Genomic DNA, 12,722 nt, shown 5'->3' with positions numbered 1-12,722 from the left:
GCGTCAAGGGCCCAGATCGACGAGCCTGGCTGGTTAAGCTGGTAAGCCGTGGAGCCCAGACCCAGCTTGCTTCACCGTCATTCTATCCAGGTATGACGACCACTGTGTACCGGGACAGTGGGCTGGATGCGCTTGGACGTTATGAACGGGACGGGAGAGGAGCCCCGCGTCACGGTGAGGGACAGCCAGTCGGGGCATCACAACAACAACAACGCTCACCAGCATACAACAATTGAGGTGACAGAAGTATCTAGACAGAAACTAAGTCAAATATACGCTCACGCCTGCTCATCTTATTCCTGTCGCCTTTATTTTAGTCTCTCTGATACCTCTTTAGACAGCCCCCCTCGCCTCCAGGGATGCCAATCTCGTAAACCCGCGATAATTCCATGACTTCATAGCTATCCCCCGCCACGCCATTCCCACGCAGTATTAGCAACCTGTAGCAATCCCCTCAAACTCTCGGCAAACACGGCATCTACAGTCACCGCGTAGACTGTCAAGAAATACATTCGTCAATGCCAGCTGAAACCCCCATCTTCCACAGCCCATCATCGCGTTGATTGATGATTACGTCCTCCAGTGGAGTTCTAGCGCGCCGCTTATCCGAGCTCGCACGGCATCGATTGCCGAAGTGGCCCTTGTGTTATGAGCCGTGAGATCCGATGAGCTACGACTTCAGCCACTACTGGCTCGCACACCGTCATGGCTTGAAACTTGCTCGAGGCAGCCCGCCTGTTTCCAAGTTTAGAATAGAATCGACATGTGCAGAATAGAGTAGAGTAGCCTGGTCTAGGTAGAAGACCCCTGGACCCCTCAAGGTATAAAGTTTTGAGCTTTTCTGTGTGCATCAATCTTTATTCAAACATCCTACATCTTTATCACTTTATTTACTATCACCAAATACATCATTCACAATGGGCTGGTTCGATAGTTAGTTCTCCTAAGCTATATGTTCAGTGCTGTTAGCTAACTAATCACCTAGACAACACCGAGATCGTCGAGAAGTTCGAGCAGTACAACGAGTACTCCGACTCCGGCAACGAGCAGCACAAAGCTAAGCTATCCCACGAGCTCATCGGCGGTGCCGCTGCCTTTGAGGCCGCTAAGGCATATGAGGAGCACGTAGCCCGCAATGGTATGTTATATGGCTCGTGTTCACCAGCCGTTCGCTGACGATCATGTAGGTAAGCCCGATAGCCACGCCAAGGCTAAGGAGTTTATTGCTGGAGCCATTGGTGCTTTCGTCGATCGAGAGGTTGAGACTAAGGGTCTGGACTTTATTGATCGAGAGGAAGCTAAGCGTCATGGTCGCCGACATGCAGAGGAAGCTCTTCAACAAGAGTACTAGTTTTACTGTAGGACGAGCTTAAATAACTGAAGATCATGAATAACGATTAAATTTGAATCAAACTTTCTGCGCTCTGATGACGTGCTCTATGGCACTGATAGCTGTGGAGAATGTTGATATGCTATCTGGAGTGTTTGGACCGGCTATACAGTGAGGACTTTTAGAGCTTGCCGTGCTTAGCTGGCAGAGGATGCAGTTAAGCTTAATACGATATACACAGCTAGCCCTACGATGTATAAATTATGCATCTAACGTAGAATAACCCTAGTTTGTAGTTTCATAAAGGGGCAGCCAATCGTGAAGTTGAAAGCAATGCGTATATGGCAGCTTGAGGAGGTCGCACTGGTATATATTAGGGCTCCCTATCAGATATATTTATGTTTACGTTCTCTGAATTATAATAGCTAAGATGGCCTTTTAGATAGGGTAACAGTTAATATTAAACTGCCCTTAAGGAGTAAGAAAATATTAAACCTCAGTATAGAGAGATGAAATAAACTTAATAAAGGTATCTTAGACTTATACTAAGCTATCTGAGTCTTTTTATTATGCAGGATCAAGGTCCTGAGTTTTCTTTCCTCCCCAAGACTGCTTATCCGTAGATCTGACCTATCAGAAGCCCCACTTATGAGTAGGGTCCCAGTAGGTCGAATTTACAGGTATCTTCCCCGCTATCGTTTCACCAGGTCAGTCGTTTCGACAACAGTAACATCTATCATATTTCCTTGTCGCCGATTCTCATGCCAGAACTATACCATAACTGTCGGATCTGATCCCATGTGCTCTTTCTATTATGTGTGTCATGCTGACAATCTCTACTAGAAAGGTGATGACGCTCTCGCCGGACTGGAGGAACGAGGCATCTCGAGCCATTGATTTCCCTTAGACGACTGATAGAAGAGTAAATTTCCAACGAAATTACATACGCATATTTCATGAAACTACTAGGCACGAAATTTTATTGAAGACGCCTATACCAAAGTTCGAACTATTTGTGGTACCTTTAGGGTCTACTATCTATGTCCGAGTAGCAACTGTTATCTTTTGGGACGTATAGGACGAGGCGCGACTCATCCGCTGCCAGTCACAATTTGATGGAAAACCCTTCCCTGAATCGCCTAGTGGAGAAAGGTGGGATAGATTGATTGCTGGGGGGGGGGGGTGTGTGTGTGAAAACAAAGCTTCGTTGTGCCGTTCATTTGGGGCTGCTTCTACAGACTAGTACAAATTCTTTTCAACTTCTTGGGATTGAATTGACTTCTTGCCTTTCGTGGTATAAATTCGTACTTGACGAGTTTCTCATCATTCTCTCTATAAGTGCTTAGTTTCGCTGATAATCAGTCAACATCTGGTGGCAGTTGGACCCAAGCCAAACACCAATGGGGTGGTTACACAACATGGGACGGTTAGGCTGTAGGCTGACCTAATTCTGCTAAGCCATAACTGGGCCACTTTCCATGCAGTAACCATCCTTACGTTTCCCCTCCTGCGTAAAACATCAACGTCTGTCATAACAACATTACTATTGGCATGGCAGATCCAGTCGGCATAACCGGTAATGCTATCGGTGTAATTTCGTTTGGTCTTCAGTTATACACTGGAATCACTCAATATCTCGACGCCGTGAAGGGACGAGACGAAGATCTGCAACGGGCTAAGCAGTATGTCAATGCCTTCCAAGCATCGCTGAAAGTCCTTGGCGACACAATCCTCAAGGTCAACGATGAACAAGCTGCAGCCAAACACGTCGTTCAAGACTGCAAGGTTTCATGCGAAGCTGAACTCACTGCTCTCGATGCGCTTCTCAACGACTTGAAAGGGCCACAGATTCCCTCAGACGATCCTATCAGCAAGGTCAAAGGGTCTCTGCAGAAATGGAATTACCCTTTCAAACAGAGAAATCTTTCCCGACTGGAGGAAAGATTAGAGTCGGCAAATAGTATCATAAAGTTGTCATTATCGGCATTGCATCTGTAAGGACTTCCATTTGAATTAGCTTGATGCCTACAACTCACGTGTGTTGCCATTTCAGGGCCATGTTGAATAATTAGGAGAAAGCTATTCTGGACTTACAAAATTCTGTCAACATCATCCAGGTGACAGCCGGGAACATTTCTGGGGCAACGCTGCAGCAATCAGGGGCCTTGAAGCTGGCGAATGACACCTTGACTCAATCTCACCAAGAGATCAAGAATATATCGCAACGAGTATCATTAGCCCCGTTTGATCCAAGAATCGACGAGATTCTGTCCCATTTACGCAATATTCCCAACGCTCAACATCAATCCGCTCAACTGGTGGCATATCAACAGGATCTCAAAACGTTGTGCGATGCTGTGAGGAATCTATCGCCTCACGTCGCGACTCAAATGGCAGACCATGGAATCCCGAAAGCCAATTTCAAGAACGTCCAAAGTCGTGGGAATCAATGTTGCTATGGTGCAAGACGTCGTGACCGGATCCGCAAGGAAGTTCGCTGGGGAATGTTGTTCTTCGAAACAGAGCTTGAAAAAACAGTCTACCATACACCAGAATGTCGCTTTTCAAAACTGGTATCGCCGACTCAAAAGAAGATGAATGCCATCGGGTTTTCCGTTCCACGCATTACGAGAATATTGTCGCATGCTGTCCGCTTCTCAATGTCTCTTAAAACTGGCGCTGGTGGACTGAACCTAGCCCAGAACATTACCTGGACCGCAACGATCAACGAACATTCCTCACCAGCATTTAGGATAATTGACAGCCTATGTGCCCTGAAAAGGGGGCCTGGTCAAGTTCTAGGGGCTGAATATCACTAAGCAGTCGCAGAATCTTGTATTAGACGACTTGAGCTCTGTTACACCAATCACCTGGCGTCACCGTCTGATACGAATGCATGCGGTCAGTCGATACTCGATATTCTGGCAGCGAGACTGTGTCGAGGGGTGAGTTCAGTTTTATCTTGTCAGCCACTATATACTGAATTTCCTGCTTGCAGCGGTTTGAATTAAAGAAAATACCGGTAGATGATATTGCATACATCTTTCGTGCTCTAGCCGCCATTAATGTGCCAGTGGCACATAATCCTGATACTAAGTAGGTTAATCTCTAGTTGCTCACCACTAGAAAGTGAAAGACGTAAACAGTTATCAAATAGCCTGCATTTTCTTTCTCTAGTGACTGAAAGTGATTGGTTAATCAAGATAAAAGACCGGATGGAAACCATGTCAACACTTTTGGCATGCTGCGATGACTTAACAAGGCATGCCTATCAGGGGTCACCTCATACGCCTTCACGCAACATCGAGGCTCTCAAAGAGTTCCCTCAAATAGCTGGAAGTACGTCTGTAACTAAATGCATATACTATACTCCTAGTCCCTTGAATGAAAAGACCCTGAACGAATACAGATTTTGGGTTCAACCCGCTTAGTCAAGCAATTCTGACGGAAGAGGAAGAAACTGTCCAGTTCTTAGTAAAACAATACCCATCGTACATGAGAGAAGTGGACTACTGTGGACGGTCGCCAGTCCACATAGCTATCCAAGTCGGAAATCCCAATCTTCTCTCGATTATCCTAGAAGCAGCTGATCCCGACATACTCAACTGCACTGATAACATCCAGCTTTACCCGATTGACTATGCAATGTTCAAATCCTCACAAAAGCAAGATAATGACGCTTACAAAATGGTCGACCTCCTTCTCGAATCATCGTCAGTATTGTTCCAACACTCCCTAGATATGGGTTTAGAGAGTCACTGTCTACGTACCAAAACATCCATTATCCAGCACCTTGCACAAAGAAGGAATAGCTTGGAACTACTTGCGGCGACTACATTACCCACTGAAGAAATCAAGGAGCTCGGCTTATGCCAAGGGAAGACTCTTGATAGAAACGCTGCCAACGTCCAAAGCTGTCTGACAGCTCGATCATGCAATATTGAAAAGAGTATCATGGTATTTGAGCAGGACAAATTAACTCACGCATCCAAAAGGCCAAAGTCTATTTATGAGTATATATGTGACCGAGAAACTGCAGAAATTGCGTTGTCAAATGGGTTCAGCAGGGAACATGCTTTCATCGACGTTTTCCGCTCCATTGTAGAGAGCGTCATACAAGGAAAATGCTATGGTAGGCCCGACCTATCTTATATTGATTGGATAGTCGATGATGGTGTCGACATTGCATCGGATGTTCCGTTGGACCTTGTACCGGGTGTTACACCATGTACAACCTGGGCTCATTATCTGATGGCTTCATTTGGGAACGGGTTGAGATGGAACTGGGTTGCTTATGATATATTGCCGCTAAAAGTCTCCAAGGTAACATTTTCAGACGCTGCTTATGGAGAAAGCCAATGTCACTGCTCTTTGAAAGGCTGCACACCTCTGATTAGATTCTTAGAAGGCCTTGGGTGGCGTACTTGGTCATTTGAAGGGCTCCAAACTCTTATGGATCGATTGACGAAGCTGTCGGAGAGTCTTCAAGCGCTGCTCCCTGATATTGGTGGCGCATACAGCTGGGTGTATCCAGCCGTCTTACGCTATCTTACATTCTCTGCCCTAGGGCTCCGTCATACATGCTATGGCCTTGAGAACATGGGATCAATCCCTGTTTGGGAGTCCGACGACATTGAGGAGATTCATGATGAGGACTCCGCTTTCCTTCAGTTACTCGAAGACCTTGTCGAGGAGTTTGAGATCAGAAGCGGCAGTATATCCAGTTCAGACAGGAGCTCATTTATCCGAGACGTTTGGGCTCCAAAGATCCAAGGCAACCTAGAAGAAACCAATAGGCGGGAGCTTACAGAGAAAAACTTGAGACACGCAGAGGACTGTGGTGTCGTGTAGAGAGACCACCAGCACGAGGATTCTCGCATGACATTGCCTTATCTGCCTTCTGATCTTGAAGGATGGATGAAGAGACTAGACGAAATTGCTATAGACCCCCAGCGACTTCGTAGCGGCGCTCCTGAGTACTTGGGAATTAAGGGCGACACTGGCTTTTAGCGATATGCACGTTCTCTCTGGAACTATGGGAATGACAGCAGCCTTTAAGGTTAAGCTCTGTGGGACAATCTTCCCATCAGACTGGATATTTGGATGAGGTGTTTTCAAGAGGCCGCCGCGTATCTTGAGCAGCCCGGTCTTGCCACTTTTGGGTCTCTGTCAACCGGACTTAGGCAGAGGGTGGTGGCGATATTTTAAGCCGATGACATTAACATATCAAGGGGCAATTCACAGAAACAGCAACAGCCGGGACGGTCTGCAATATCCTAATTCTTCATACCTATAAATATAGAGGTTCATTCATTGACCCTTTAGATGATGTCATGATCACAGGGCTTTCCTTCGAAACCAGTGACATCATGCAAATGCAACGAAGCCGCATCTCTAACCCTCTTGATAGAACCAACCGTAGTGTTGGACGGTGTCTTAGGAATAAGTTTAACACCATCAATGGCGAGCTTGCTTAGAACATGTGCAGCAGCCTTCGCGTTGATGTGAAGCGTCTCAGGAACGGGGTTCGTGATGTTATCGCAAGCTTGGTGATAACAAGCATCCTGCTCAAGACCAGTGCCAGTGAAGAGACCACCAACTGGCTTCTCGATGACTTCCCGGAAGGCAACATAATCAGTTCCACCAGTCAAGCCAACGGGTGTAACTTCGATTTTTTCCTTCTCAAAGAACTCTCTGAAAAGATCCTCGATAACGTCAGAGCCTGGAGGTCCACCAGGACCAACCTTCTCACCGGTTCCATCAAAAACACCGAAGAAACCACGAGATACCATGTCGAAGTTCAGATACGCCAAGAGATTATCGACGTCCGGGGTCTTGAGGTTGTTGACGTAGTAGCGAGATCCAACAAGGCCGTTCTCCTCAGCACCCCACCATCCAAATCGGATCTTGAGCTTGGTGGAAAAGTGCTGCAGACCCTTTGCTGTTTCGAGGATGAGCGAAGTTCCCGATCCATCATCGTTGATACCAGGGCCTGCTTGGACTGAGTCAAGATGAGCTCCCAGCATGACGACGTTCTCGCCATCGCCTCCCTTGGTTTCGGCAAAGACGTTCTGGGTGATGCGCGTTTCGATGGTCTGGATGATCTTGACAAACACCTCGAGTTTCTCACCAGCATCGAGACGAGCCTTGAGCGCCTTTCCGGGGTCTTGATCAATAAGACCAGTGGGGACGTACTCCTTTGGGTTAGGGGCTGATAGGGTACCAGCTGTGAGCTTGGCCTCGTCTGAGTTATAAATAACAACGACTTGAGCACCAGCAGCAGCTGCAGGTTTAACCTTGCCTGCGAAAGTAGTACCATCAGGGCAAAGACCACGCTCGACGAGTACAACCTTTCCTTCAACATCGAGCCCCTCATAGTTTGCGGCATCACATGCAGCTGTACCTTCAGGACCATGGACAAGCTCAGCTGTTACACCGTCCTCAGAAGTGCTGGGGGTGTAAGTCAAAGCGACAGTCCTGAAAGTTTCGTCATCGACGGTGACCTCAGCTGCAAGAGTTTGAGTGAAGTTGGCAGGAAAGTCTTGCTTCCATGTCTTGAAGCCCTTCAGCTTAGAGATCTCGTGATAGATAAAGTCCACTGAGGCAGCGTATCCTGGAAGACCAAAGGCACGGTTTCCTCCGTTGGCGTAGGCGATGTCATTGAGTTTCTTCAAGTTGTGCATCAACCTGGAGTGGTCAGCGGAAGGCATCTGAATGGTGTTCTATGACGTACCCTTTTTCAGTGATTAGCTTTTGAAGCCTCTTTGAGCTCACTGGAGGCTTGGTAGCATCCGCCAAAGGCGAAAGAGCCAGAAGGGCAGCAGCTGTAGTCAACTTCATGATGAATGGCTTTGTGTCGCATTCAGAGGCAACAATGGCGAGAAGAAACCTTTCACCTTTATACCCGGAAAATGGCCAGAATAAATACGCAACCCCTCATCAATCAACACAAGTTCCTTCAATTCTTCAACAATCTTGCGTGATCCGCCCCGCAAATATCTCTATCACGGAGTAATCACCAGTGTTTGGCAACTAGTCCGTGAAGATCAGCGTTGAATCGGGAAGGTCGGTAATTGACGATGCAACATGCCAAGCCGACACTAAGAAATATGCATAATACCAACTTCCCGATCTGTATACAGCCTTTTATCTCGACCCCGCTGCTTGGTATTTTGCGTGCTTATCAAGAGATGATTATCTTGGGAAATAGCCTGATAGATGCGGCCAAGAGGTTCTTTTACAGAAGTGCCAAGGGGATGGAATATTTGTCATAGCTTGATGGTTCTTGGGATGATGAGTAAGTGGCTGTGACGGATGTATACGAGGGACCTTTGTTTCTCTTGGCCAAGTGGAGATGGTGTTTACGTAGCATCGAGATACGTCAGTGGATCTTGGAGTGATGAAAGCGACTTTCTCTCTTTTTTCTATTGCTTGGTAAGCAAAGGAACTACTTTGATCGGATGCATCTTATTCCAATGTTGGACAATCATCGCAGGCTGACATCCTAGGAAAAGCCTTCAAAGACAAGCTTTTCGCCCGAGATCGAACCTTGCCGGTTGAGATCCATCGCTTTCTCAACGGAAGACGGGCTCAGCTGTCCCATATGACGGATGGGAGACGGCTTAAGAGATCCGTTCCCAAGTAGCGTCTCTAACTGACCATGAAAGTCGGCACTCAGTTTGTGATCCTTTATTTTCACCTATCAACATGTTAGAAGAACGACCCCAGGTAAATTGGCAGCGAATACAGATGACACTTACAGGCCAATGCGCCTTACCGCGATAACTATGCTCTGTAGGAAAAGCAGTAAATACGAATACATCCGTGACCTTGACATGAGATGGAACATCTTGGGTGTTTGCTTTGCCTGGGCGAACGGTGCATAGCACACCTTCTGGTTGGCTGATTGACCTTGCTGCAGTCGCTGAGGAGGTTTCGTTACCAACTGTATCAAACACATGCTGCAGGTTTGGAAGTGCAGATCTGATCTTGGATACGACGTCCTCATCGTTGTAGTCAAAGACATGAGTTGCGCCAGCTTGTCGCATCTTATCGAAGCTTTTAGGGCTGCAGGTTGTAGCGACTTCGATATTATAAAGCTTGGCGATCTGAATGGCGAAATAGCCAACGGTTGCTATCAATCACTCAGTATGTTCACACATCAAATACTGAGTTGAATACGTACTGTTACCTCCCCAGATCAATAGCGGGGTTTTACCAGCTGTATCGTCGGTATTGAGCGCAAGACAATCGTCCGAGAACAGAGCAAGCCATGCTGCGTTAGCGGCCAGAGGTACTGATGAAGCCTCAGCCGGATTGATGTTTTCGGGTATCTTGAAGGAAAGTCGCTCATCAGCGATTGTGTACGTCCTGCGAATTTTGATCAGCTTCATCGAAGATGCCATCAATGTCACACAAACTCACGAGTAGGCTCCTAGGCCCTTGATCTCTCCTACAACATGTGAGCTTCTCCTCTATTGACATATTAAGGCCTTATTGAACCCACCGCCCCATACAAAACCAGCAATACTGTCGCCGGGCTTCAATTTAGTCACAGTTGAATGGGCTTCCACGACTTTACCAGCAAAGTCACAGCCGAGTACTGCGCCGTCTCCGAAGGCGTTGACGTCAAGAGCCAGGCCTTACCAAATCAGCGACACGAAGTTTCTATCATAGGCGGCCGAACGTACGATCAGTTGGATTGAAGGCTGCGTATTCAACCTTGACATAGACCTGATGCTCTTTCAGGGGAGGCAAGGTGATATTCCCTTGGGTGAGGCCGCTGCCTTTTTGAAGAATTACCATTGACTCCATGGTTGATGTTGACTGGTGTTGGTTTTAGTGAGATGGGATGTGAATTAGTGGACTGGACCTTATATAAGTACCCTGAATTATTAATCTAAGCCAATAACCCCGCTTCAGAATTTCCATGCAGCGCCCATGACAGCACCGTCAATATGCTCCCGTCTATACACGCATTTAAACTATTCCTTCGTTAATTACAATCTCGTCTTGGATTGGTACACATACAGGAATGAACTTGATATTTTCTAAATCCCAGACTCCGCTTCTGGCGTAGACGTCATTCTTGAGGACAGCTAGTACATCGGCTTCGGATTTGGCACGGGCGATGATGGCGCTTCCGTCAACGCTATCTCCATCCAAAGTGCCCCCGCCCATTTGGAATAATCCAGAGTCGATATGTTTGAGCATTTCCTTGATATGTGTTCTGAATGAAGTTTGTATCTTTGAAGAGTCGTGATCAAGGTATTGCATCACTTACTCTCTGACTCTCATCCGCGTCTCTAACGAGCCTCTGTTGTCGGGAACAAGGACGATCCATTCCTTCACATCTTCTGATTTCGTTTCAGGTGCCATTCTGTCGTGATCTGGGCCACTACGCAGAACTTGAAAATATCGCTCTTATCAAAGAACTGCAGCGCCCTACGCCTTAAGCTCTACGCCTTGTCGCCTGCGAACATCGGCGAGGTCATGTTGCGCCCGGGCTCACGCCCTCGACCGAACGGCTTTGCACCAAGACTTAGCGTGAAGCGGTGAATTTGCGCCTGAAAATACGCCCTTCAGAGCCTCTCCACCTGTAGCTGTAGGTCTACATTATATGCCCCACAACGACAACTACGTTAGCTTCCCGCAGGCAATGAGTGACCTCATTGAGACACGCTGGGCTTGCATCGTGATACGAAGAAATGCATTCATTTCAGGTGTGCATATCATCAGCCTCGCCATTTAAGTTGCATTGAGAGATCAGATTACAAAAGCGGACCAGCTGGGGATAAAACAAAGAAAGAGTAAAGAATTTCGTAGGATTACTGAAAAGTCCCAAGTCGTGTTTCTAGCTCTTGAGCAACGTCTTCCACGACAGATTCTGCGACAATCCCTCTTTGCCAAGTAATACTGATAGTGAAATCCCCTCCCCTAGTGCTAACACAGTTGAATCCCAACGCGGGACCAGCAACAAACCCGCATTGTGTGAAGACCAATCTGTCAAGTTTGATACCACTCCCTTCTAGCGGACAAATGCTTGAAACTGAGCCCAGATTCGAAAGCTCATATGTGTACCGTCTCTCTGTACCGCCTTGGCTTTGACATTCTTGTAGGATATCCTGGACTTGACTGAGTTTCGTAGCCATACTTCCATGCGGGAACTCTTTGGCCTTTGTCGCTACTTCGTTGCTGAACCGGCGCGCAAGATCTATAATATGCTGCTCTTCAGCTGCAGAACCACGTGCGCAGTCCTCAATCCTCTGCAGATCTTCTTGGGATACATAGCTCGTCATATAAGAGATATGGTTGACGATTTCTGCGTCACATGCTCCAGTATGTCGTCGTGCTGAAAAGGGCGTAACAGCTCGGAAGCCAGGGACATCTTCCTTGATAGAACGTTTTAAGGAAGTGCATATGATTGCGTGTAGGAGACCGGTGACTGTGACATTGGCCTGCTTACATTTTCTCAGCAAGTCGGAAAATGGGGCCGCGGGGACTGTCACTATTCTAACACGGGACTTGTAGTTTTCCGTCGGTGCCGTAGATATAGGACCTCCCGCCCAAACTGGATCGTCAGATTTGTCGGGAGTTGTGCAGACAGTGCAGTTACACGAAAGACAATCCACACTTTCTTCGATTGTTGGCGGAGGGTTTTGTATCTCGTTCAACTCCAGGGGCCATTTCGCAGAAATGGCTGTGTCGAGTTTAAGATTGCTCATCAGTGATGCATGGAAAGCAACGCCGCTTAATCCATCTGCAATAGCGTGGTGTGCAAAGAAGGCAATGTGCATTGTGAGAGAGCGGTCTGGCTTGCAGTTGTTCGTATCCTTGAGGACAACAACCTTCCAAGCTGGCTTGTTCTCAGGCCAAAGCTCCGAATGACGGCTTTCGAGCTCTCTGGATAGACGCTCATCCGACATACCCTCACCTTCCCCAGCATGAGGTCGGTTTGTGACGACTTTCATCACGTCCTGGGAGTCGAACGTGCGGATCTGCCTGAACAGCGGAACACCATCTACCTTCTCGTCGCAAATGCCATACCGTAGACCGGCATGCTCTCGAATAGTGGCTTGTAGAGCATGTTCGAGTGCATTATCAAGTTCGTTCAACAATGAGTCATCCGGGAACGATATTCTGTACGTTGCTGTTACACATGCTGAGCGGTACTGTCCCAAAGTATGCCGGGCCGAATAGTATCGACCCAAAACACCTAGAGTCACTGGAGCGTGCTTGACCATTTGGATTATGGGATTCGTTGCTTGGCTTCGACATGAGATGCACGAGAAAGAGGAGCAACGGGAGACTTTAAGGATTTGAGGCCTTCCCAGCCCCACATCGTCTGGGTCGCACGAGGGATTTTGCGCAATGGCGATAGTCCCCCTACTGG

General features: G+C 47.4%; 6 protein-coding genes across 6 annotated transcripts; 3 read left to right on the top strand and 3 right to left on the bottom strand.

Moving 5' to 3' along the window:
* Nucleotides 1-917: 917 nt before the first annotated feature.
* FMAN_15123 (uncharacterized protein) lies at nucleotides 918-1,351 on the top strand (the record flags this gene model as incomplete). The annotated part of the gene is made up of 3 exons (XM_041822537.1): nucleotides 918-933; nucleotides 986-1,138; nucleotides 1,188-1,351. 3 exons carry the CDS (start codon nucleotides 918-920, stop codon nucleotides 1,349-1,351), a joined length of 333 nt encoding a protein of 110 aa, XP_041688207.1.
* A 1,530-nt stretch (nucleotides 1,352-2,881) lies between these two features.
* Nucleotides 2,882-4,149, top strand: FMAN_15124 (uncharacterized protein; the record flags this gene model as incomplete). Its single annotated transcript, XM_041822536.1, has 2 exons — nucleotides 2,882-3,205; nucleotides 3,403-4,149. The coding sequence occupies 2 exons, from the start codon at nucleotides 2,882-2,884 to the stop codon at nucleotides 4,147-4,149; spliced, it is 1,071 nt and encodes a 356-aa protein (XP_041688206.1).
* A 405-nt stretch (nucleotides 4,150-4,554) lies between these two features.
* FMAN_15125 (uncharacterized protein) lies at nucleotides 4,555-6,181 on the top strand (the record flags this gene model as incomplete). Its single annotated transcript, XM_041822535.1, has 2 exons — nucleotides 4,555-4,669; nucleotides 4,740-6,181. 2 exons carry the CDS (start codon nucleotides 4,555-4,557, stop codon nucleotides 6,179-6,181), a joined length of 1,557 nt encoding a protein of 518 aa, XP_041688205.1.
* A 470-nt stretch (nucleotides 6,182-6,651) lies between these two features.
* On the bottom strand, nucleotides 6,652-8,170 carry FMAN_15126 (uncharacterized protein; the record flags this gene model as incomplete). The annotated part of the gene is made up of 2 exons (XM_041822533.1): nucleotides 6,652-8,017; nucleotides 8,064-8,170. The coding sequence occupies 2 exons, from the start codon at nucleotides 8,168-8,170 to the stop codon at nucleotides 6,652-6,654; spliced, it is 1,473 nt and encodes a 490-aa protein (XP_041688204.1).
* A 664-nt stretch (nucleotides 8,171-8,834) lies between these two features.
* Nucleotides 8,835-10,144, bottom strand: FMAN_15127 (uncharacterized protein; the record flags this gene model as incomplete). The annotated part of the gene is made up of 6 exons (XM_041822532.1): nucleotides 8,835-9,029; nucleotides 9,091-9,464; nucleotides 9,516-9,700; nucleotides 9,755-9,782; nucleotides 9,852-9,971; nucleotides 10,021-10,144. 6 exons carry the CDS (start codon nucleotides 10,142-10,144, stop codon nucleotides 8,835-8,837), a joined length of 1,026 nt encoding a protein of 341 aa, XP_041688203.1.
* Nucleotides 10,145-11,157: 1,013 nt separating this feature from the next.
* On the bottom strand, nucleotides 11,158-12,573 carry FMAN_15128 (uncharacterized protein; the record flags this gene model as incomplete). Its single annotated transcript, XM_041822531.1, has 1 exon — nucleotides 11,158-12,573. The coding sequence occupies one exon, from the start codon at nucleotides 12,571-12,573 to the stop codon at nucleotides 11,158-11,160; it is 1,416 nt and encodes a 471-aa protein (XP_041688202.1).
* Nucleotides 12,574-12,722: the final 149 nt, after the last annotated feature.

The sequence above is a fragment of the Fusarium mangiferae genome, assembly GCF_900044065.1.
Source record: "Fusarium mangiferae strain MRC7560 genome assembly, contig: FMAN_scaffold014, whole genome shotgun sequence".
NCBI classification, from domain to species: domain Eukaryota; kingdom Fungi; phylum Ascomycota; class Sordariomycetes; order Hypocreales; family Nectriaceae; genus Fusarium; species Fusarium mangiferae.
Note: the sequence above shows the minus strand (reverse complement) of the source record. Positions and strands in the feature narration are given on the sequence as shown.